General features: G+C 49.6%; 3 protein-coding genes across 3 annotated transcripts; 2 read left to right on the forward strand and 1 right to left on the reverse strand.

The window, feature by feature from the left end:
- Window positions 1-5,799, forward strand: myh6 (myosin, heavy chain 6, cardiac muscle, alpha; the record flags this gene model as incomplete). The annotated part of the gene is made up of 1 exon (XM_084484306.1): window positions 1-5,799. The coding sequence occupies one exon, from the start codon at window positions 1-3 to the stop codon at window positions 5,797-5,799; it is 5,799 nt and encodes a 1,932-aa protein (XP_084340432.1).
- A 1,888-nt stretch (window positions 5,800-7,687) lies between these two features.
- On the reverse strand, window positions 7,688-14,127 carry zbtb1 (zinc finger and BTB domain containing 1). The gene is made up of 2 exons (XM_084483765.1): window positions 13,927-14,127; window positions 7,688-11,184 (listed from the first exon to the last, which is right to left on the reverse strand). The coding sequence occupies exon 2, from the start codon at window positions 11,177-11,179 to the stop codon at window positions 8,957-8,959; it is 2,223 nt and encodes a 740-aa protein (XP_084339891.1). The 5' UTR covers window positions 11,180-11,184; window positions 13,927-14,127; the 3' UTR covers window positions 7,688-8,956.
- Window positions 14,128-15,846: 1,719 nt separating this feature from the next.
- zbtb25 (zinc finger and BTB domain containing 25) lies at window positions 15,847-18,222 on the forward strand (the record flags this gene model as incomplete). The annotated part of the gene is made up of 2 exons (XM_084483814.1): window positions 15,847-16,019; window positions 16,992-18,222. The coding sequence occupies 2 exons, from the start codon at window positions 15,847-15,849 to the stop codon at window positions 18,220-18,222; spliced, it is 1,404 nt and encodes a 467-aa protein (XP_084339940.1).
- Between the last annotated feature and the right edge of the window lie 4,547 nt (window positions 18,223-22,769).

Genomic DNA, 22,769 nt, shown 5'->3' on the forward strand with positions numbered 1-22,769 from the left:
ATGGGTGACGCTCTGATGGCTGAGTTTGGAAAGGCTGCAGTCTACCTAAGGAAGTCTGACAAGGAGCGCCTGGAGGCCCAAACCAGGGCTTTTGACATCAAAACGCAGTGCTTCGTCGTAGACGATAAAGTGGAATATGTCAAGGGCCAGATCCAAAGCAAGGACGGGGGGAAGGTTGTTGTCAAAAAGGAGGACAACACTACAGTGACTGTTCCAGAGTCTGACGTACATCCACAGAACCCGCCAAAGTATGACAAAATCGAGGACATGGCCATGTTCACCTTCCTCCACGAGCCTGCTGTTCTGTTCAACCTCAAGGAGCGCTACGCTGCCTGGATGATCTACACCTACTCTGGCCTCTTCTGTGTCACCGTCAACCCCTACAAGTGGCTCCCGGTGTATGACTCGGAGGTTGTTGCGGCCTACAGAGGGAAGAAGAGGACCGAAGCTCCTCCTCACATCTTCTCCATCTCAGATAACGCCTACCAGTACATGCTCACTGACCGGGAGAACCAGTCGGTCCTCATCACCGGAGAGTCCGGTGCTGGGAAGACCGTGAACACCAAGCGAGTCATCCAGTACTTTGCCAGCATCGCTGCGGTCGGTGGTGCAGTCAAGAAGGACGCCAACAAAGGGACTCTGGAGGATCAAATCATCCAGGCCAACCCTGCCTTGGAAGCCTTCGGTAACGCCAAAACCCTTAGAAATGACAACTCCTCCCGTTTTGGAAAGTTCATCCGGATTCACTTTGGGAACAGCGGCAAGCTGAGCTCTGCGGACATCGAGACCTACCTGCTTGAAAAGTCCAGAGTCACTTTCCAGCTGAAGTCTGAGAGGAACTATCACATATTCTTCCAGATCTTGTCCAATCAGAAGCCAGAGCTGCTGGACATGCTGCTGATTACCAACAACCCCTACGATTACTCCTACATCTCCCAAGGAGAGGTAACCGTCGCCTCCATCAACGACTCTGAGGAGCTCATAGGCACTGATAGTGCCTTTGACGTCCTCGGCTTCACCCTGGAAGAAAAGATGGGGGTGTACAAGCTGACCGGTGCCATCATGCACTATGGCAACATGAGGTTCAAGCAGAAGCAGCGCGAGGAGCAGGCAGAGTCAGACGGGACTGAAGCGGCTGATAAATCAGCATACCTCATGGGCCTGAACTCAGCGGACCTCATCAAAGGCCTCTGCCACCCCAGGGTGAAGGTAGGGAATGAATATGTCACCAAAGGTCAAGGGGTGGACCAGGTCTACTACTCCCTTGGTGCGCTGGCTAAGTCAGTGTACGAGAAGATGTTTAACTGGATGGTGGTGCGGATCAACCACTCCTTGGAAACCAAGCAGCACCGACAGTACTTTATAGGAGTGCTGGACATTGCAGGTTTTGAGATCTTTGACTTCAACACCTTTGAGCAGCTGTGCATTAATTTCACAAATGAAAAACTGCAACAGTTTTTCAATCACCACATGTTTGTCCTGGAACAGGAAGAGTACAAGAAGGAAGGCATCGAATGGGAGTTCATTGACTTTGGAATGGATTTGCAGGCCTGCATTGACCTTATTGAGAAGCCCCTGGGTATCATGTCTATTCTGGAGGAAGAGTGCATGTTCCCCAAAGCCAGTGACCAGACGTTTAAGTCTAAGCTCTACGACAATCACCTGGGCAAAAACAGAATGTTTGAGAAGCCGAGACCTGCAAAGGGAAAAGCGGAGGCCCACTTTGCTCTGGTTCACTATGCTGGGACAGTCGACTACAACATTGGCAACTGGCTGGTGAAAAACAAAGATCCTTTGAATGAGACGGTGGTGGGGCTCTTCCAGAAGTCCTCCCTCAAGCTCCTCAGTGTGCTCTTCTCCAGCTGTGGAGCCGAAGCGGACGGCAAAGGTGGCAAAGGTGCCAAAAAGAAAGGCTCCTCCTTCCAGACAGTGTCAGCCCTTCACAGAGAAAACCTGAACAAGCTCATGTCCACCCTGAAGACCACACATCCACACTTTGTCCGCTGTCTGATTCCGAATGAGAAGAAAACTCCAGGGATCATGGACAACTGCCTGGTGATGCATCAGCTGCGCTGTAACGGCGTCCTGGAAGGCATCAGGATCTGCAGGAAGGGCTTCCCCAACAGGGTCATGTACGGGGACTTCAAACAGCGCTACAGGATCTTGAACGCTTCCGCCATTCCCGATGGACAATTCATGGACAACAAGAAGAGTTCAGAGAAGCTGCTGGGGTCGCTTGACATCGACCACACCCAGTACAGGTTCGGCCACACCAAGGTCTTCTTCAAGGCCGGTTTGCTGGGTACATTAGAGGAGATGCGAGATGAGCAACTGTCCCGCATTATCACCAGGATCCAAGCCAACGCCAGGGCCATTTTAATGAGAGCTGAGTTTGTCAAGCTTGTGGAGCGCAGAGATGCTCTATTGCTGATTCAGTGGAACCTTCGATCTTTCCTGGGGGTGAAGAACTGGCCTTGGATGAAGCTTTTCTTCAAGATCAAGCCCTTGCTGAAGAGCGCAGAGTCAGAGAAGGAGATGGCCAACATCAAGGATGAATTCAACACGATGAAGCAAGCCTTGGAAAAATCGGAGACCCGAAGGAAGGAACTAGAGGAGAAAATAGTGACGGTTCTCCAAGAGAAAAATGACCTGACCATGCAGATTCAGTCCGAACAAGATACATTAACAGATGCGGAAGAGCGTTGTGAACAGCTCATCAAGAGTAAGATTCAACAGGAAGCAAAGTTGAAAGAGATGACTGAAAGGATGGAGGATGAGGAAGAGATGAACGCTGATCTCACTGCCAAAAGGCGGAAGCTTGAAGACGAATGCTCCGAGCTGAAAAAAGACATTGATGACCTTGAGCTGACATTAGCCAAGGTCGAAAAGGAGAAACATGCCACTGAAAACAAAGTGAAGAATCTCACAGAGGAGCTGGCTTCTCAGGATGATAACATCCTGAAGCTTAGCAAGGAGAAGAAAGCATTACAGGAGGCCCACCAGCAGGCTCTGGACGACCTTCAGAGTGAAGAGGACAAGGCCAACACCCTCACCAAGGCAAAGGTCAAGCTAGAGCAGCAAGTAGACGACCTGGAGGGTTCCCTGGAACAAGAGAAGAAGGTCAGGATGGATCTGGAACGGTCAAAGCGAAAGCTGGAAGGCGACCTGAAACTCAGCCAGGAGAGCTTGATGGACCTGGAGAACGACAAACAGCAACTGGAGGAGAAGCTGAAAAAGAAAGACTTTGAAACGTCGCAGTTGAATGGACGAATAGAAGATGAGCAAGTGGTCAGTGTCCAGTTGCAGAAAAAGCTGAAAGAGAACCAGGCAAGGATTGAGGAGCTTGAGGAGGAGCTTGATGCTGAGCGTGCAGCCCGGGCCAAAGTGGAGAAGCAGCGCTCAGATGTTTCTCGTGAGCTGGAGGACATCAGTGAGCGTCTGGAAGAGGCCGGAGGCGCCACCTCGGCTCAAGTGGAGCTCAACAAGAAGAGAGATGCTGAGTTCCAGAAGGTCCGCAGGGAGTTGGAGGAGTCTACACTCCAACACGAGGCCACTGCTGCAGCACTGAGGAAGAAGCACGCTGACAGCGTTGCTGAACTTGGCGAACAGATTGACAACCTTCAGCGTGTCAAGCAGAAGCTGGAAAAGGAAAAAACAGAACTGAAACTGGAGCTGGATGACATATCGTCCAACATGGAGTGTGTGGTAAAAAACAAGTCCAATATTGAGAAGATCTGCCGCTCAATGGAGGACAACATGAACGAGTACAAGAGCAAGTATGAGGAGGCTCAGAGGACTATCAATGACTTTACCACCCTGAGAGCCAAACTTCTCACTGAAAACGGGGAGCTGGGACGTCAGCTGGAGGAGAAGGAGTGCCTGGTGTCACAGCTCACCAGGGGGAAGCTCTCCTACACGCAGCAGCTGGAAGACCTCCGCAGACAGCTGGAGGAGGAGGTCAAGGCGAAGAACGCCCTGGCCCACGTGGTGCAGTCAGCTCGTCACGACTGTGATCTCCTGAGAGAACAGTTTGAGGAGGAGCAGGAGGCCAAGGCTGAGTTGCAGAGGGTGCTGTCCAAAGCCAACATTGAGGTCTCCACCTGGAGGACCAAATACGAAACGGATGGAATCCAGCGCACAGAGGAGTTAGAAGAGGCCAAGAAGAAGCTGGTCCAGCGTCTTCAGGAGGCGGAGGAAGCCATCGAGGCTGTGAACGCAAAGTGTTCCTCCCTGGAGAAGACCAAACACCGCCTCCAAAATGAAATCGAAGATCTCATGTTGGACCTCGAGAGATCCAACGCAGCGTCCACAGCTCTCGACAAGAAGCAGCGGTCCTTTGACAAAGTGATGGCCGAGTGGAAGCAGAAGTTTGAAGAGTCACAATGTGAGCTGGAGGCGAGCCAGAAGGAGGCTCGCTCTCTGAGCACAGAGCTCTTCAAACTGAAGAATGCCTACGAGGAGTCTCTGGATCAGCTGGAGACCATGAAGAGAGAGCACAAGATCCTCCAGGAAGAGATCTCGGACCTCACTGACCAGCTTGGAGAGGGCGGAAAAAACACTCACGAGCTGGAGAAACTCCGGAAGCAGCTGGAGCAGGAGAAGACAGAGCTTCAGTCGGCACTGGAGGAGGCAGAGGGCTCTCTGGAGCACGAGGAGGGCAAGATCCTCCGAGCCCAGCTGGAATTCAACCAGGTGAAGGCCGACATGGAACGGAAAGTGTCTGAGAAGGATGAGGAGATGGATCAGGCCAAGAGAAACTACCAACGGATGATCGACTCCCTCCAGACTTCTGTGGAATCTGAGACAAGGAGCCGCAACGAGGCACTCCGCGTCAAGAAGAAGATGGAGGGCGACCTCAACGAAATGGAGGTCCAGCTGAGCAAGGCCAACCGGCAGGCGGCCGATGCGCAGAAGCAGCTCAAAGTCATCCAAGCATATCTGAAAGATACTCAGATCCATCTGGACGATGCCTCCCACGGGAACGATGATCTCCGAGAGAACATGGCTCTGGTGGAACGCCGGAATAATCTGATCCAAGCGGAGCTGGAGGAGCTGAGGTCGGCTCTGGAGCAGACGGAACGAGGCAGGAAGCTGGCGGAGCATGAGCTGACCGAGGCCACAGAGCGCATGCAGCTGCTTCACTCGCAGAACACCAGCCTCATCAACCAGAAGAAGAAGCATGAGGCGGATCTGCTCCACCTGCAGTCTGAGGTGGAGGACGCCATACAGGAGAACCGCAACGCAGAGGAGAAGGCGAAGAAGGCCATCACAGATGCAGCCATGATGGCGGAGGAGCTGAAGAAAGAGCAGGACACCAGCGCCCACCTTGAGCGCATGAAGAAGAACATGGAGCAGACCATCAAGGACCTGCAGCACCGCCTGGACGAAGCCGAGCAGGTGGCAATGAAAGGCGGGAAGAAGCAGCTTCAGAAGCTGGAGGGCCGCATCAAGGAGCTGGAGAACGAGCTGGAGGCTGAGCAGAAGAGAGGCACGGAGGCTGTCAAAGGGGTGCGCAAATACGAGCGCCGCATCAAGGAGCTCACCTACCAGACGGAGGAGGACCGCAAGAACCTGGCCCGCGTGCAGGACCTGGTGGACAAGCTGCAGCTCAAGGTCAAGTCCTACAAGCGCTCGGCAGAGGAGGCCGAAGAGGCGTCCAACGTCAACATCGCCAAGCTCCGCAAACTACAGCATGAGCTGGAGGAGGCAGAGGAGCGGGGGGACATCGCAGAGTCTCAGGTGAACAAGCTGCGGGCGAAGACCAGGGACGGCCCCTCCAAGAAGAGTCTCGACGAATAACACGCCCACCGATGGTGAGTCGCCACACAAACACAACAAACACAACCAACACCTGATACTAGGTGTCCAGAAACACAATACACAACTGTAATTAGGCAACAGTCCAGGAGCGCAATACAAATCTGTCCAAATCTGTCCTACCTTTCAAACCTAGGTTCATAGCCATTCTGGCCAATATATAATAATATTGACTTACTACTACAAATTTTCCTCTGCTGTCATTTACATTACATTTACATTTAGGGGATTTAGCAGACGCTTTTATCCAAAGCCACTTACAATGGTTAATACACACCAACGGCGGAGTCAACCATGCAAGGTGACAGCCAGCTCGTCAGGAGCAGTTAGGGTTAAGTGTCGTGCTCAGGGATACATCGACACTAGGAGGAGCTGGGGATCGAACCAGCAACCTTCTGGTGTTGCTGTCCCTGGACAGGTTGATGTTTAAACATCATACAGATCATCACATGTTGGAAAACTCTGCTAAAGATAATTGTTCTAAAACATGACATGATGCTTTTCTTCCTCTACAGACACTCTACTCCGTTTGGTGGACATTGACCCACTTGATGTGTCTGTTGCCATTGGGACCACAGCTCACAGCATGCCTTGTGCTGGCTTTAGCTCACCAGGGCTTAAGTATTCACTACAAATTGCTGTTCAATGCTTCAAAATGATGCTTTAACAGAAACAACATATATCTAACTGTAGTTTTTTTTCTCCATAGTTTAGGCCTTGTTTGTACGTTGAATGCCTTTTATTACACATAATAGTACATATTTTACTATTAAGTGTTTTGATTTATTGATATTACACACTTCATCACCCCTACAGGTAGTGTGTCATTTCGGTATTGGTTACACCTGTAATTGCACTCACCTGGTCACAGTTTGGCACGGATTGACGGAGGGAGAATTGGTGAGCTAGGAAGCAATTTTTCTGTTGACCCCAAAATCAAAGAATGAAACTGCAAACTGAAAGTAATAGCAATATAAAACGCAATTGATTTTGGTTAAAAGTTCATAGTTTAAATCGGAAAACTCTGCCATTGATTGACCAGTTTAAGTTATTGTTTTAAAATAATGTATTTGTCCATATCGCTGCAGTGAAAATCAATCAATAAACGCAGATGGTTATTAATTGATGGGTAGAAAGAAATTACATAATTAGAAATGATTTCTAAAGATACTGTCTTGTACATGTTAGCTAATTCCCATGAATGTATATCTGATAGAAAATGTGTATCTGATAGAAAAATAAAACCATCACATTAGGCCTAATTAAACACCATGCATCAATTTATAAGGATAATTGTGCTTCAGAGTTTGTCAGAATACAAAATGTATCTAATTTCATGTTGTTTTGTTTCATTGTTATCTTTCCAGAGACTAATTTCTAGTGGCCTATTCAGAATCAACACCGTATTTGTGTGATTAACTTAATGCTGAAGTGCCAATTGAGTAAATTATTATCCATTATATTATGTTATGTTTTAATTCATTACATCGATTTTATGTTTGCCTAAATTGTTACTTATAAGTAAAATGAATAGCAACTGAATAGTGTTGCAACCTTACTATTAACCCACAGGGGCCCAGTAAATTACCCCTTTTTTTAAATACAACTGACTGAATACAAACAAGATGTCATTAAGGATCCGGTAGGGTGAGGACATCGTCCTCAAGGATCCTACAGGTAGGCTGCATTCATATGGGTCAAAACCAGTAGCTGACGACTGGGAGTCGAACCCGACTACTTGGGTGTTCGACTCCCGACAAAATCCCTTGAACTCTGATCTGCCTCATGAGTAGGGTCAGAGGTTGTGAAGACGACTGCAGGAAGAATGAAGAACACGTGGAACAAGTTTACTTGGTTTTATTAAGCTGATTTAAGAAAGGAACTTTAAAAGACATTTGGATCACATCAGTCATAAGTTAGGAACTCTGATGTAGACAACTAAGGGTTACAGTATGTATTTAAGCTAAGTAAAAATGGACAATGGCACTGTAGGACTCTGTACGCGTAGGCTATTCTTCCCCCCTATACATGGCTGTATACTTAGTACCCGCTGAAAGTTCAGTATAACATAAATATTATTGGGGGAGTTAAGGATTATGCCATTCAGTACAGCAGATCTGAGTGTTGACTTTTGCATTGAGAGTTCACACGTGGGAGAAATGTAAAACTGTTAATCAGATCAACCATAGTTTGTATGCATTCGGATGAAGGATTAAGATACTTTAAAATTACAACGTCCTAAAATCTTGTCAGCATCTAGAAGCCATGACAGTTGCTGCTTTTCCTACTCTTTAATTCCGAATGGTCAGAGTTCCCAGAAGCACTATGAGGGACAGTTTCTTACAATTAGTCCTGTATGTTTGGTATTGAAAGCGGGATAAAAACACAACCTATCAAAAACGAAATATCTAAACACAAAACCTAATAAAACACACGCTAACAAGTCCCAAGTATGCACACACACATGCGAACGCACACACACACACACACACACACACACACAAACACACTGTATAACATACAATATACACAACCCTTGTCTCTTAGACCAAACTAGCGTATATAAGGCGAAAACTTTATGCCATTGAGCATAAGTAATGGAGCCGATCACGCCATTATTTAATACTTTAAATAAGACTCCAGCTTCAGTATGGGCTCACACAGCATACAAGATGCTGTACGCCAAGTGATGACATAACCATCCAGAATGCTAGATGCTAAGTCGTGACTTCAACACCCAGTAGACTAGACGCCAGCTTGCTAGGTTCTATGTCATGGTAAAATACAAGGCAGCGAAGTTCTTGGTTTATGAACTATCAGCCATCTTAGGTGCCAAGCCATGGCATGCTTCGATGCCAATGAATAAAGCTAAAGCCAATACACATCAGAGGAAATGTATGACCGCATCATTACCAGAATTCTCTCAAGTTGAACTCCGTAAAAAGGATTGGGGATGGATTAAGCGTAAAGCTGAAACACATTAAAAGCCCGAGGCACCACTAATGTAGATCCTGAAAAAGTGCAGTTTTACATCTTTTTTGGTGTTTTAAGTGCATACATTTGTTGTCACATTTATGGCTTTGTATCTAGCAGCAGAAGGCTGCCTGTCACCGACAGCCCCCCCGCCCGCCCCGCCCTGCTAGAGCCTCTTGGTGTGTTTGGAGTTGTAGTGGCCCCGCATATCCTTGCGCAGGCGGAACTTCTCGCCGCACACGCCGCAGATGTACAGGTGGACGTCCATGTGGCTCTCCAGCTGCTCCGTGCTGGGGAACACCTGGAAGCACACCTGGCAGATGGTCTCGCCGGGCGCCAGGTGCGAGATCATGTGGCGGACGTGGTCGTGCTTGAGGAAGGTGCCCCGGTCGCACACGGGACACACGTAGCGCGCCATGCCCTTGTGCATGTCGGTGTGCAGCCGCAGCTGCCGCTCCCGCAGGAACTGCTTGCCGCAGGTCTGGCAGCTGAACTGCTTCTCGCGCGTGTGCACCGTGTAGTGCTCGCGCAGGTGGCAGCGCTGGTAGAAGCCCTTGCCGCAGAGCGTGCAGAAGTGTTTGCGCCGGTGGTCCGGCTCGGCGCCGTCCTCCGAGGCGGTGGCGGGCCGCAGCAGCTCCTGCTCGTGGCAGGCCAGCGCGTGCTCCAGGGCGCGGCCCTCGCTCTGGAACACCAGGCCGCAGTGCAGGCAGGCCAGGTCCGCCGCGTCCTGCAGGCCCTCCTCCAGGCCCCGCGCCTCCTCCTCGTCCTCCATGCCCCGCGCCTCCTCCTCCTCCTCCATCAGGGACGAGTCGTCCTCGCCGTGGGAGTCGAACTCCGCCTCCTGCGACTCGCCGCAGCGCTCGGCGTGCTCCTGCAGCTGCCGGCCCTTGATGAGCACCTGGCCGCAGCGGCCGCAGGCGCAGATGTGCCCCATGTGGCTGGAGAGGTAGTGGGCCGAGCGGTCCTCCTCCGTCAGCTCCACGCCGCACAGCTCGCAGGGCGCCGACTCCTCCTCCTCCGGCGGCTGCGGCTGCTGCTGCTTCTCCTCCTTCACCTTCCGCAGTTTCAAGGGGATGCCAGAGTCGTCGCCGGCCGACGCGTGGCCTTCGAAGGGCTCCCGGGGCGCGTCCCCCATGCGGGAGAAGCCCGGCTCCGTGTGCTCCTGCTCGGGCTCCTCCTCCTTCTCCTTCAGGACGTCCTGGAGCCTGGCGTCGCTGGCCCTGCCGGCGGCGGCGTCGGCCTGCTGCCCCACCCGGACCACCTCGATCTCAGAGTACGGGGTGTCCTCCGGCTCCGTCTTGATGGAGACGGTCCGGGCGGCGCCGGGCTCGCCGCCGCCGCCGCCGCGGTCGTTCCCGGCCGCCACCGAGCGGTTCACGAGCGGCTCCGCCGGGTCCTCGGGCCACTCCTCCTTGCAGACCACCCCCCGGGGCTCCTCGGGGCCCTCCGACGCCGAGCTCTCCGCCTTGCTGGAGTCGTTGTCCGCCGCCTCGGCCGCCGCCCGCGGCGTGGGGAAGGCCTTGCGGTTGGTGCACGTCAGGATGTGCTCGATGAGCAGCTTCTCGCAGCTGAACACGAAGCCGCAGTCGTCGCAGGTGTACGTGCGGCCGAACCGCGGCCGCTCCTTCATGCTGGCGCTGCGGCCCGCGCCGCCGCCGCCGCCCCCCGACCTCTTCCTGAGGTCACACGGCTGCTCCGCCAGGCCGTCCAGGACCACGAGGGGCGGGGCCACCATCAGCGGCGTGCCGGCGACCACCACCACCACCTCCTCCGCCGGCGGTGGCGGCGGCTGTGCTGCCGCGGCCCGGATCACGGCGCCGAGAGGCGGCGCTTGGCGGGCCGCCACGCTGGCGACGGTCATCTTGGGCCGGTCCGTCTCGCCGGCGGCGGCGGCGGCGGGCCTCTGCTGCTCGTACATACGCACGCCAAACATCATCTTCCCCGCGACCGGCGCGGCGGCGGCAGCAGAGGAGGAGCTGGACGAGGAGGAGGAGGAGGAGGCGGAGGAGGAGGGCGTCAGGTTGGAGCTCCGGATGTCCCGCAGGTCGTCCAGGGAGTCGGGGATGTAGTACATCTGCAGGTACGCCATGGACGCCTTCAGCTCCTCGAACTCGTAGCTGCCCACCACGATCCGGCCCAGGTACATGAGCTGCAGGATGAGGTCGAAGCACTCGGCGCTGATCTGCATGTTGCTCAGGTCCAGCCGCCCGGCCGCCTGCTGGTCCCGGATGAACATCATCCGGAAGTAGGAGCTGCAGGCCGCCAGCACCGCCTTGTGGGCCCTGAAGTAGATGTCTCCGATGGAGATGCAGCAGTCGCACAGGAAGCCCCACTCCCGCTGGTTGTTGAGCTGCTGGAGCACATGATCACTGTGGCTTGGCCTGGCCATCACCCCTGGGGAGCAGAAGGGCAGGGGTTAACGACACACGCCGTTCACACCGCCGGCTCCGCTCGGACATCAACAACGGCACGGCTCAACGACACCCTGTGGATAACAGAGCCGGCGTATCGGCGGATATTTGGTGTCTCGTTCTGTTTATTAAGTTCATCTGATTCAAAGCAAGACATCCTGAGATTGTGAGGGATTATGTTTTGTTCGCATGTGTGACCACTCAAGTAAGAGGACCGAAGTAAATTGATTAATGCAACCTATCTCTAAACAAACTGAAAGAAGTAACAACCTAACCCTAACTCGGTTTAAGTGACACATAAAAGAGCACATAAAAGCGAGTATGTTCAGACATACTATATGAAGCAGTGCTAACAATAAGAAAAACTCTTTACATTTTTCACACAACTTCGATCAACATAACGGCCATTACACAACGACGGTACTAAAAAAGTATCACAACGTTTTCGTGGGTCGTAACCATGGCGATAACACCCCCCCCCCCCTTTCTAAAACTCTAAACCAAAAACGCTTTCTGTTTGAATTCCAGCTAAAACAGTAGAGTCACTGGCTCTTTAAGTCGACAAGCTAACCTTATCACCCGCATAATTACTACAAAATAACAGGCTGCTCACAGTGAGCACATTCTCCACGGTCCCCAGGGGCGGAGCTAGCAGTTTAGTCATGACCCGCCCTAAGTCACGACCCGGCCTACTCTGCGTCTCATTCGCTAGTACTCGTTGATAACTTGATAAGTCGAGACCCCCCCCCCCCCCCCCCTCCCCCCTCCCCCCTCCCCAATACCATTTTTTTTTTTTGCAGCTTCTCAGCTTATCTACACAATTCACGTTGATGCCCCCTGTGAATTTCGCCCAAAGGTGATGAGTTGTCAGGGCCTTATCTATGGTTATCTTAAAGGTGCACTAGCGGATCATTCCTGCGCATCAAGGCATCACTTCCCGGACTGGTTCCAGGAATCTATCTTGCCTGACAGTCCCTGGTGTGAATGCAGTTCAACGGTGGAGTAACGTACGGATGGAGCAGAGAGGGAGGGTATTTTTGGGTTCAGTTTAATAATCTTGCTCTCCTTACAACTCCTCAAATGTACCTACCGCAGCTTTAGGCGTAAGAATGTGTCATGTTGTCATGTTGTCATGTTTGTGGATATTCCCTTTACATCCCAATAGCAATCAATAAATCAAATGCTCTAACATTTCTTTATTTGTTTGATATCTGTGGCTAGGCCTGGGCAATAAAACAATAAATTATCATATCGTGATAGACATATGATCAATATCAATATAAAACATGTTAATATATTCGAATATATCGATTAGAGACTGGACCACCGAATCTAGCAGCTGGGTTTGTTACACAAACATGGTTCCGTACTTATTTACAATATTTTAGTGTTTTTCATTGTTGTATCGACATTGGAGTATTTATCAATGAAGAACAGTGGAAGGTCATATTAAGTGTTAAACAGAAGTGTTTAAATCCAGCATGGTAATTCCTAGTCTTTTTAGGTAATTCAAATGATCAATAGTTATCGATATCAATCAATATGATCGAGTTATATCGTGATATGTCTTTCAGCCATATCGCCCAGGCCTATCTGTGGCTGATTGGATTGATGAGCTGATGGCCCTTAAAAACTTCAGCACAATTAACTGGATCATTGTGACAGGCTCGTAGTGTAGCATTTCTACAAGGATAAACAATATAAAACAAAGAATGAACAACTGAAAGCATAGCAACATAGCATATCAACACCTTGATGCTATGGAACAGGACCAGTAGGCGACATCTGATTACCCTTGTTGATATACTTCTAGACAATACTTCTAGGCTCTGGACTACAATACTCTATAAGTCTACTTTTCTCTGACAACATTATTACCATCTATAGTTCATGGACTAAAACTATTTCATTTGATACCATGGATTATATTAAAAAAAATATATAGGAGCATTTATTAAAACGAAATGCACATATTGTTGTTTGTAGTTCTCTACAAACGTTCAGCATCCATCAGCAAAGATGGATCTCCATCTTTCATTTATTTATTTATAATATAATTTAAGTAATGATAATATCCCACATCCTCTTTGTGATGGGAAGCAGAATCTCAGAACGTTCACATCAACCCAAGTCTGTCCTCTCGTCTGTCCTTGTTTATATGTTGCTAGTTACAGGTTTAGCCTGCTGTTCTGTGAACCATATCATTTATGAACGCCATAAAACCCAACCCTATATTGCAGCAAACGACATGTTTACAATCAGTCGCTTTATTTTAAGATTATTTGGCGACTATCCTTATGTAAATAGGAATATAAGCTGACTGTGTCGGGCCAAACTTCCCAGCCCGCCCACACGCACTGCTATTGGCCAGACGGAGTTGCGGTCATGCGGGAATGCAACGCCCGTCCATCAATCACCGCACACAACAAGGTAGACAACAAGGTACACGACGAGGTACAATCGGTGGGTTCTCCTGAGAGATACACGGGGCTGGCCGTCGAGGAATTCTTGCTCAACACTTGGAGCTGAAAAGCAAAATGGAGATGGCTCGTCCCCACCACGGAGGTGTTGACGGAGCGCTCACGCAAGCACGCACGCACTCGCTGCTTCCCGCATTCAAGGCTCGAGAGCGAGAGAGAGAGAGAGAGAGAGAGAGAAAAAAAAAGCCACAGCATTAGCAAACGCACGAATATATACCCCTAAAACGCTCTCCATCGACACTCACCGAGAATACCAGAGGCCAACCGAACACCGTTTGCCGTCAAATCAAAGTTCGGCGTCCGAAGATTGAGGGTCTGACGTTTTTAATCCACGCAGAAAGTTGTTAAAACGCTCGTCGCGAGGGCGAAGCCCCTTTCTGCAGCAGCACGGATGAAAGCACTTCCGCACAGTCTCTCCGCTGCGCGCTCCCCGCACGAGGCTGCCCTCCCCGGATCCTGCCCCGGCCACGCAAATCCACGCAAAACCACTTCCACCCCTCACGCACATGAAGCCATTGACGTATAGGTCTACCAGGTCTACCGACCCAGCTCCACAGTAGTGCTTAAATATATATATATATATATATATATATATATATATATATATATATATATATATATATATATATATATATATATATATATATATATTTCCACTTATATTTCCACTTATATATACATATATTTCCACTTGATTTGCGGTGCATACATATCCATTTATACATCAAGAAGAAAACAAGAATGTAATGTCCCGTTGTAATATTTGTAGCATTTAACATCAAAATGCCTGTTTGGTTTCTACGAATGAAATTATAAAGTACATTCATGTGAACTCATAGGAGAGATGTGTTTGGGTCAGTCATATATATTTAAGTGTCTGGACGGAGCAAAGCAACAACAAAGCAGAGTTGGGCCTACATCAGCTCATTTATATTTGCACACACGCACACCACATAAATCTCCCGAATCTATTCAAAGCAGGGATTTATTGACAAGGGAAACACACACACACACACACACACACACACACACACACACACACACACACACACACACACACACACAGTAGCCCTATAGTATTTATTATACTGTACGTCCGTACTGTATTATAGTCACGTGACCATGTAGCCAATCTCGGAGCAAGGCTCGCGAGATCCTGCGAGAGTATCTCTGCAGCAACAAATAGACTGCTAAATATAAAGATTTATTTGGACTATCGGTGGGAAGACGCAGCTTTATGAAGATTTATAACCATGCTTTCTGTAACGGTGTCGTAATCCGTTGCTCGTGTGTCTAGAATCGGTGTTTTCCAGGATGCTGTTCAGACATGCATCTCGCCTCATTCAGATCGAACAATTTATTCCTTCGGAACCCAACACTTGAGCCCCTGAGGACACAGACGGGGAAATCGATTATTTGGACGCGCCTGTTGTAGCAGGCTGGACTCGTCTGTTGGAAACGGTTCGTCTTTCCGTTTTACCGCGTCCGGCGTCCGTTAAATGTGGCCGGTGTCCTTCGCAGCTCCCGCATGCTTTGTTGCCGTCTTGTCTTCTTCCTATACCATCTTTCATCTCTCACCATGTACCCCAGCGGTTATTGTTGTCTTGGTATCTCGATCTGTTCTTTTGGGCCGCGACAATGCAATAAAAAAAGTGTCAACCAACCAGCATCTGGGCTGTGATGGTGCACGTAACGCTCATCTGTGTGCAGATGACAGTATCTCTAGTATCACTAATATACATCAACGGACCCTGTCTGGATAATGTAGTGTTGTAACCGAGCTAACTGAATATTTCGTTGAAGGTTGTGAACGTGACATGTTGTGTCCGTGCGTGTGTATGTGTGTGTGTGGAGTCAGTGTGCGTGAGTCCGTGTGTGTGTGTGTGTGTGTGTGTGTGTGTGTGTGTCATGTGGAGTCAGTGTGCGTGAGTCCGTGTGTGTGTGTATGTGTGTGCGCGCGCTCGTGTGCATGCGTACCTACATGTGTGTGTGTATGGAGGTCGACTATAGCTTTTGTGCATGTGTGTGTGTGTGTGTGTGTGTGTGTGTGTCTGCATGTGTGTGTGTGTCCAGCAGGTGGAGTCTAAACAATAGTGTGTGTGTGTGTGTGTGTGTGTGTGTGTGTGTGTGTGTGTGTGTGTGTGTGTGTGTCCACCAGGTGCAACATGGACGTGTCCAACCACAGCTTCTTCCTGCTGCAGCAGCTGAACGTGCAGCGGGAGTTCGGCTTCCTGTGTGACTGCACGGTCGCGATCGGTAACGTCTTCTTCAAGGCCCACCGAGCCGTGCTGGCGTCCTTCTCCAACTACTTCAAGATGATCTTCATACACCAGTCCAGGTCCCGACCAGAACCCACCTGACCCCACAGAGCCGATTAGACGCAGTTTACTCAAATGGGTTTACTGGAACAGGTTTACCAGAACCAGTTTAGTGCCGGTTTAGCACGGCACCGTAGTATTTAAAGGACAACCAAACCACGACACCACTTGTAGATTGGTTAGCATTAGATGGCTCCCCCTATAGGTTAAACACGTGGTATTGCATGCTTGAGATCTGATTGGCTGATATAGTCACCTGCTGATTGCATTGAAACAACACACCTGTCCTCAGTTTATTGAACCAGAAATGAAGGGGCGTTTATTATTTATGACCCAAAAAGAGCTTTTATTCTAAAGGTGGGGCACCAGGGATTTGGTGATCCTTCACATGGTCTGGGTACAGTGTGTACAGTGTAGTGGTGGATTTCATGATTCGTTTGCTTGAATCAGTTTGCGTCGGTCAGTTCGCCAAGAAGAATCGTTCAGAATCGTTTGTTCGTTTGTTTGTACGTTCAGTCGTGTTTCGGGTAGCTAGTCAGCTCCTCCCTCGTTCTCATTCTCAAACGAATCATGATCGTGCAATGGTGCAAACGCTCATCAATCAACACGACATTAACTAAGTTCCTTTCAGCTGAGGAGCGTTCGGAATCGGGATGTTGTTTCCCGGCTGGCTCTCGTGACGTCTCAGTCCTCGAGTCTTCACCGCTAAACACAGTCAGTGAACAAACGGCAGCTCGCGAGTCAGCGTCAGCGACTCAGCGACTAGTGGGCGGGTCTGGGAGTCGAGTCTCAGAGAACGAACGATTACAAACGAGTTGAACGTGAGAGAACTGAAACGGGGGAATCAAGTCGGTGCGTTCTTGTCAAAGAGTCGTTCATTCGAAACCGATTAGTTTGCAAACGACCCATCACTAGTACCGAGGTACGTGTTTACTTCCCATGAGGCCGATTCCCAAGCTCCTCTGACCCGGACGGCCCTCTGTGTGTTGCAGCGAGTGCATCAAGATCCAGCCCAGCGACATCCAGCCGGACGTGTTCAGCTACCTGCTGCACATCATGTACACGGGCCTGTGCCCCAAGCAGTCGGTGGACCGCGCCCGCCTCCACCACGGCATCAAGTTCCTCCACGCCTACCAGCTCTGCCTCAAGGCCGGCGAGGGCGTGGCCGAGGGCGAGGGCGAGGCCGGCGACGCCCTCCGCATGTCCAACCTCTACGGCATCCAGATCTCCTCCCAGCTGGGCGGGAAGGACGGCGCCGCGGGGCCCAAGGCCGCGGGCGGCGGCGGCGGCAGCGGGTCCAGAGGGGGAGCGGGCGGCGGGGGTCCGGCCGGGCTTCCCCTGGCGGCGGAGGGCGTGCCCGCCTCCTCCTCCTCGCTCCACCAGACCTCCTCCTCCGGCGCCGGCGCGCTGCACGCCATGTCCTCGGTGGCGTCCGGCGGGGACGACTCGGACATCATGACGCACATCAAGCAGGAGGAGCAGGAGGAGGCGCAGGAGGAGGAGGAGGAGGAGGCGGTGGCGCGGGGCCTCCTGATGAAGGCCAGCCCGCTGGAGCTGCTGTGCCCGCGGTGCGGGGAGCACTGCTCGTCCCCGGGGGGCCTGCGGGACCACCTGTTCAGGGCCTGCAGCCTGGCGGGGTCGGTGCCGGAGGAAGGGCTCCTGGAGGAGGAGAGCCGGGGCTCCCAGGGGCCCCTGGACGCGGGGTGCCTGGAGGAGGCGCTGAGGCAGAGCCAGGCGTTGGCCAATCAGCTGGCGGCGGAGCTGCGACGGAGCAGAGGAGGAGGAGGCGGAGGAGGAGGAGGAGGAGGAGGGGGTAGCAGCCCGCCACCCTCGCTGCCCCCCTCCTCCTCCTCCTCCTCCTCCGCCGCCCTCGTGACGCAGTCCCGGAAGCGCAAGATGGCGTGCGCCGTGTGCAGCGTGCGCTTCACCCACAAGAGCGCGCTGCAGGAGCACATGTACACGCACACGGGCAAGCCCTCGCGCCTGCACCGCTACAACCGGCTCTGCAACCAGATCCTGCAGGCGGCCGGACACTTCTGCCACACCCCCGACGGAGGTGTGGGAGGGGGAGGGGGTGGGGGTGGGGGCGTGGCTTCTGACGGGGGAGTGGCCGCGGTGATGTCAGAGGACGTGACTCGAGACGTCCAGGACAACGGGAGTTCGTGCTACTCGCTGGACTCCGAAGTCTCTCAGGAGAGTGTGGACGTGGTGCCGGTGGAATGACACTACCGGCACCGCCGCCCCCTACTGGTCGTTTATCAGACGCTTTCACGTCACGAGAACAATCACACGATACAATCAATAGTGGAGAAGCTACAAAGATGAGTTAGAGTGCTGCATCACCTTGTTGTCAAACAACAACTGGAGAGAGCAGGGAAGCTATAGGAACAAAAAAGATACTCAAACAAAAGCAAATAATTGAATTGTACTAGCCCAAAGGTACTGGGTTTGATCCCCCGGAAACATCCTTGAGCTAGATGATCCCTACGACATACCTGCGTCTTTAGTCACCTTTATCTGAATTCACTGTAACTCCCTTTGGATTAAAGTGTATGCTAAGTGACGCACTGGTGAATAGTAGCACTACTGCCCCCTGCTGGAGACGGGACCCACAGCAGCCTCGGTGCCAGCTGCTGATTGGTGTCTTGGAAACAGAATACATATTTAAAGGTCCCACGGCATGAAAATTTCACTTTATGAGGTTTTCTAACATTAAGTTGAGTTCCCCTAGCCTCCCTATGGTCCCCCAGTAGCTAAAAATTGCATTAGGTGTAAAACGAGAAGTAGCTATCTTACTCCGTCTTTGAAAAAAGGATTGCTGAAAAGCTTTGATTTGGCTTCCGGTCCTGTATGACGTCATACGGGACCAGGTTACCTCCCCTTTCTCTGCTTGGCCCGCCCAGAGAATTTGGCCCGCCAATGAGACAATGAGCTAGGACCGTGCGAGCGCCACATGTGTGTGTGTGTGAATACACACACTGCAACGCAGTTATTGTTATTTGGATAACTGTTCTGCTGTTGGTGTTATGGCGCATAACACGCAACACAATAACGCAACCTTGCATAAAGCTCCCATTTGGTGAAAACACTAGACTGCGTCGGGTTGGTTGAGAAGGAATTGAGAACCGCGACATGGAGGAGAAAAGGATTGTTGCCCAGGATTGTCTGTCGGAGCCCCGCTGTAGCGGGCAGCCCCGGGGGCGGTCAGCGTTCAGCGGGGCTGGGCGGGCAGCCCCGGGGGCGGTCAGCGTTCAGCGGGGCTGGGCGGGCAGCCCCGGGGGCGGTCAGCGTTCAGCGGGGCTGGGCGGGCAGCCCCGGGGGCGGTCAGCGTTCAGCGGGCAGCGGGGCTCTGACAGACAATCCTGGGCAACAATCCTTTTCTCCTCCATGTCGCGGTTCCCAATTCCTTCTCAACCAACCCGACGCAGACAACCCTGGGCAACAATCGCGGGCAACAATCCCTTTCTCCTCCATTTTGCCGTTCAGTCTGTACTTAATATTGACGTGGAAGTGGAAGAACCAGAGGCGTCTGAGAACCCGTCGCAGTCGTTTGAGATTCATAATATCATCCGGAGGCGCAAACAGCTTTTGACCATGATAATATATATTATATTATATAGATATCTAAATATAATATGATATTATTTCAACTCCCGCCGGAGCACCTGGAGTGTTCAGTGTTCCACTGTAAACACTAGCGCAGGGCCACACCCCCACCCTCCACCTTGACCCGCCTCTAAAAACGGCACGTTTGTGGAGAGCTCATTGTGGGACTGGCTTGTAGTGGCTGTAACTCTGCACCAATTCTGCACTTGAACGTCTTCAAGTACTGTATTAGGGGCCCACTAACACCTATATTAAAGCATCCATAAAATAGTATGCCATGGGACCTTTAACAATTATTTTCGAAGGTGAAGGGAGCCTGAGGTCTGCCTGAATAATTGTTTTAGTATATACTACACGTGAACACTCCAAAAAAAACAACAAGATAACACTTTTCGCCGGGGTTTATTTGTTTTTATTAGCCTGACGAGACGACCGTCATGCGCACTCCACAATATGAGATTGAGATCTCAATCATGGGATATTGCCCCATATCCCAAGATAGCGAACCAATCAAATAGCGCCATCTTAGGAGGTTCACGTGTAGTATATACTAATATTGGATATACCTGTGTTGGTACTGAACAGTTTGCCTCAGAGTTCTGTCTCTCTGATTGGCTGAAGAGTCACTGTGTATTGTTCTTCTCTGTTAACCAGCATTGATCTTTGTCTGTTATCAGTTTTTTAGGAATGGGAAATTATTTATGTGTAAAAAACACTATGGTCTTCTGCCAATAGTTTGAAACCTGAATAAATATGAACAGGAACAACTGTAGGCCAATATTGAATTCGTTTTTATATATTCGTTTTTTAATGTAGATACTGTATACTTTATTAAAAAATGAAATCATAAGGCAACACATAATGACAAGAATTCAAGAACCTTCCCTAAGCCCCGTTAGACTTGACGTGTGCCTAAAGTTGAGACTAAAGTAATTTTCTAAGGATGAAATTCAACCCTAAACCTGCTGCAATCTTGGATCCAAATCAGTTGAATCTAGAACCAGACAATCAGTGTAAATACTATTCTGAAAGTCCAAACCTCTCAATCTCTGTACACAATGAGCTGACTAGTGAGTTTATTCCTCCCTTTAATTTATTTAATCTCTATGGTCACACCCCTCACATTGCTCGTGGCTCAATGACATTAACATTATGTGGAATCCGATTGAATGTTCCCGTAACTTTACCGTGTTAGATTCACATCCTCATCGGGACGTTTGAATACCTGTCATGTGTGATTTTTGGGATAATATTGTGAGTGCGATGTTAGTTAAAGAGATTCGAGTTTCCCTCCTTCTTTGTTTTCTATTTTGTCACACAGATTATAATTCTTTTCACCAATTAAACTTTTGGTAAATAAATATAATTTTTTTTCACAAATAAGCTTCAGCCTCTTTTGATTTGATGAAAAACGAAGGGTTGCGGTCACCAGTTTAAGAACATTGCAATTACAAGCTCTGCCCACCAGATCTCTTCAGAGATGTGGTTCATAATCCGCACACCTTTGATTACCGCACTAGTCGTCTTCACTGGAGCTCTTGCCAAATAGCCTTCACCTACACCCGGGTTTTCCTGCCCTGACACACCTGAGTTTGCCTGTACAAGATACAACGGAACCTTCTATGACAACCTCAGATACACAAATTGGGACTGGGAGCCAGGTGGCTAAAAACAACCTGACCCTATAGCAGCTGAGCAGTGACACACTGGAAACTCAAATTAGAAGAATGACTGCTGCTCACACTTTATTACTGCCTTATGAATCATACAGGCACGTTTGAGGCTTTTTTTTAAATATATTTTTACATTTAAAGAAAATGAATCGTTAATACCGGTAGTTTAACATGCTGCTGCTCCCTAGTGGCTGGTTTACCTGAAAAAGATTGTTCATCATTGAGCACTGCTCAGTGCAACTTATTAACAGAGAGGAAGGCTTGCTATTGCAACAGTTTTCGTTGTGTTTGAATTGTTCAGTTTAGTTTAGTTTACCTGCCTTAGACTCCAGGCTACACACGTTTTTTGGTTTACTTCATTTTTTCTTGTTTGTTGGCCTGTTTGCTTTAATTTATGCAAGCCTGTCTGTAAGTGGGTGAGCGTCTAAAAGCATTCACTGGACCAAAAAACAAGACTACAGAAGGATCAAGCAACAAGGTCACTGACAGACTAACAACATGGAGGAAACTTGGCCTGTGTGTTTGCATTCAACTGTGGCTTCTTACACACACACACACACACACACACACACACACGCACACACAGGCGCATACATACTCACCCACACGTGTGTGTATATAAACCAGGTGTATGGCCATTTCTAATTGAACAAGCAATGCTGACGAAAGAGTTGTATTTTTAAAATCACAGGCCTCCTTATTGCTATGGTTACACAGCATCCAAGTTGTCTCATTTTCACATGTTTAAAAATAATCCAAAGACCTAAGATGACAAAATATGACTGTGTATCTATAACTTCTAAATTCTGACTTGTCTCGTCCCTCATCCCTCCATCATTCTGTCTCCCCTCTATCATCAATCCATCATTCTGTCTCTTCTCTATCCATCTTTAAGTCTTTCAATATAACACAACACATTGGAGAACTGCCCTTTACTTAAATTGTCAGAAAATTATTAACATTTCAGAGTAATAGACAAAACATGTATTTATAATTTCTAATTAAAATAAAGATCACATTTTGATTAAGGCAAGATCTATAAGAAGGTTTAAACGGTACTGTTCTCAAGGACAAACGTATTTTATACAACATGAGCATAGGTCATAGGAACCATTCAAAATTGTTCTGAAATATCAATATATATATATTTTTTGTCACAATTGCATAACAGTGTCTGAACAAAAGCTCCGGTTCAAATGTGACATTTTGTGATATGACCAAAACTGTATGATATGCCTGTGTTGTGTCACTTAGCAGAGCGGTGCTACGCAAGCTGGTGATGTTGTGCTAGCATGCTAGTTAGCACAGCCAGTAGCACCGTGCCATGTGGCTCACTTTTAATTACTTTAGTTCACAATAAATATTTCCTTCAGCTTAACTATACAATGTATGTTATTATTTACCTACTTTATTACTTGATATTAAACTGTCTTTTGTATTTCATGGAAGGACAAAATAGAAATGCTTCCTAATGCTTGCAAATAGCAGCAA

This window comes from Micromesistius poutassou (assembly GCF_964030765.1).
Source record: "Micromesistius poutassou genome assembly, chromosome: 19".
Classification (NCBI taxonomy): Eukaryota; Metazoa; Chordata; class Actinopteri; order Gadiformes; family Gadidae; genus Micromesistius; species Micromesistius poutassou.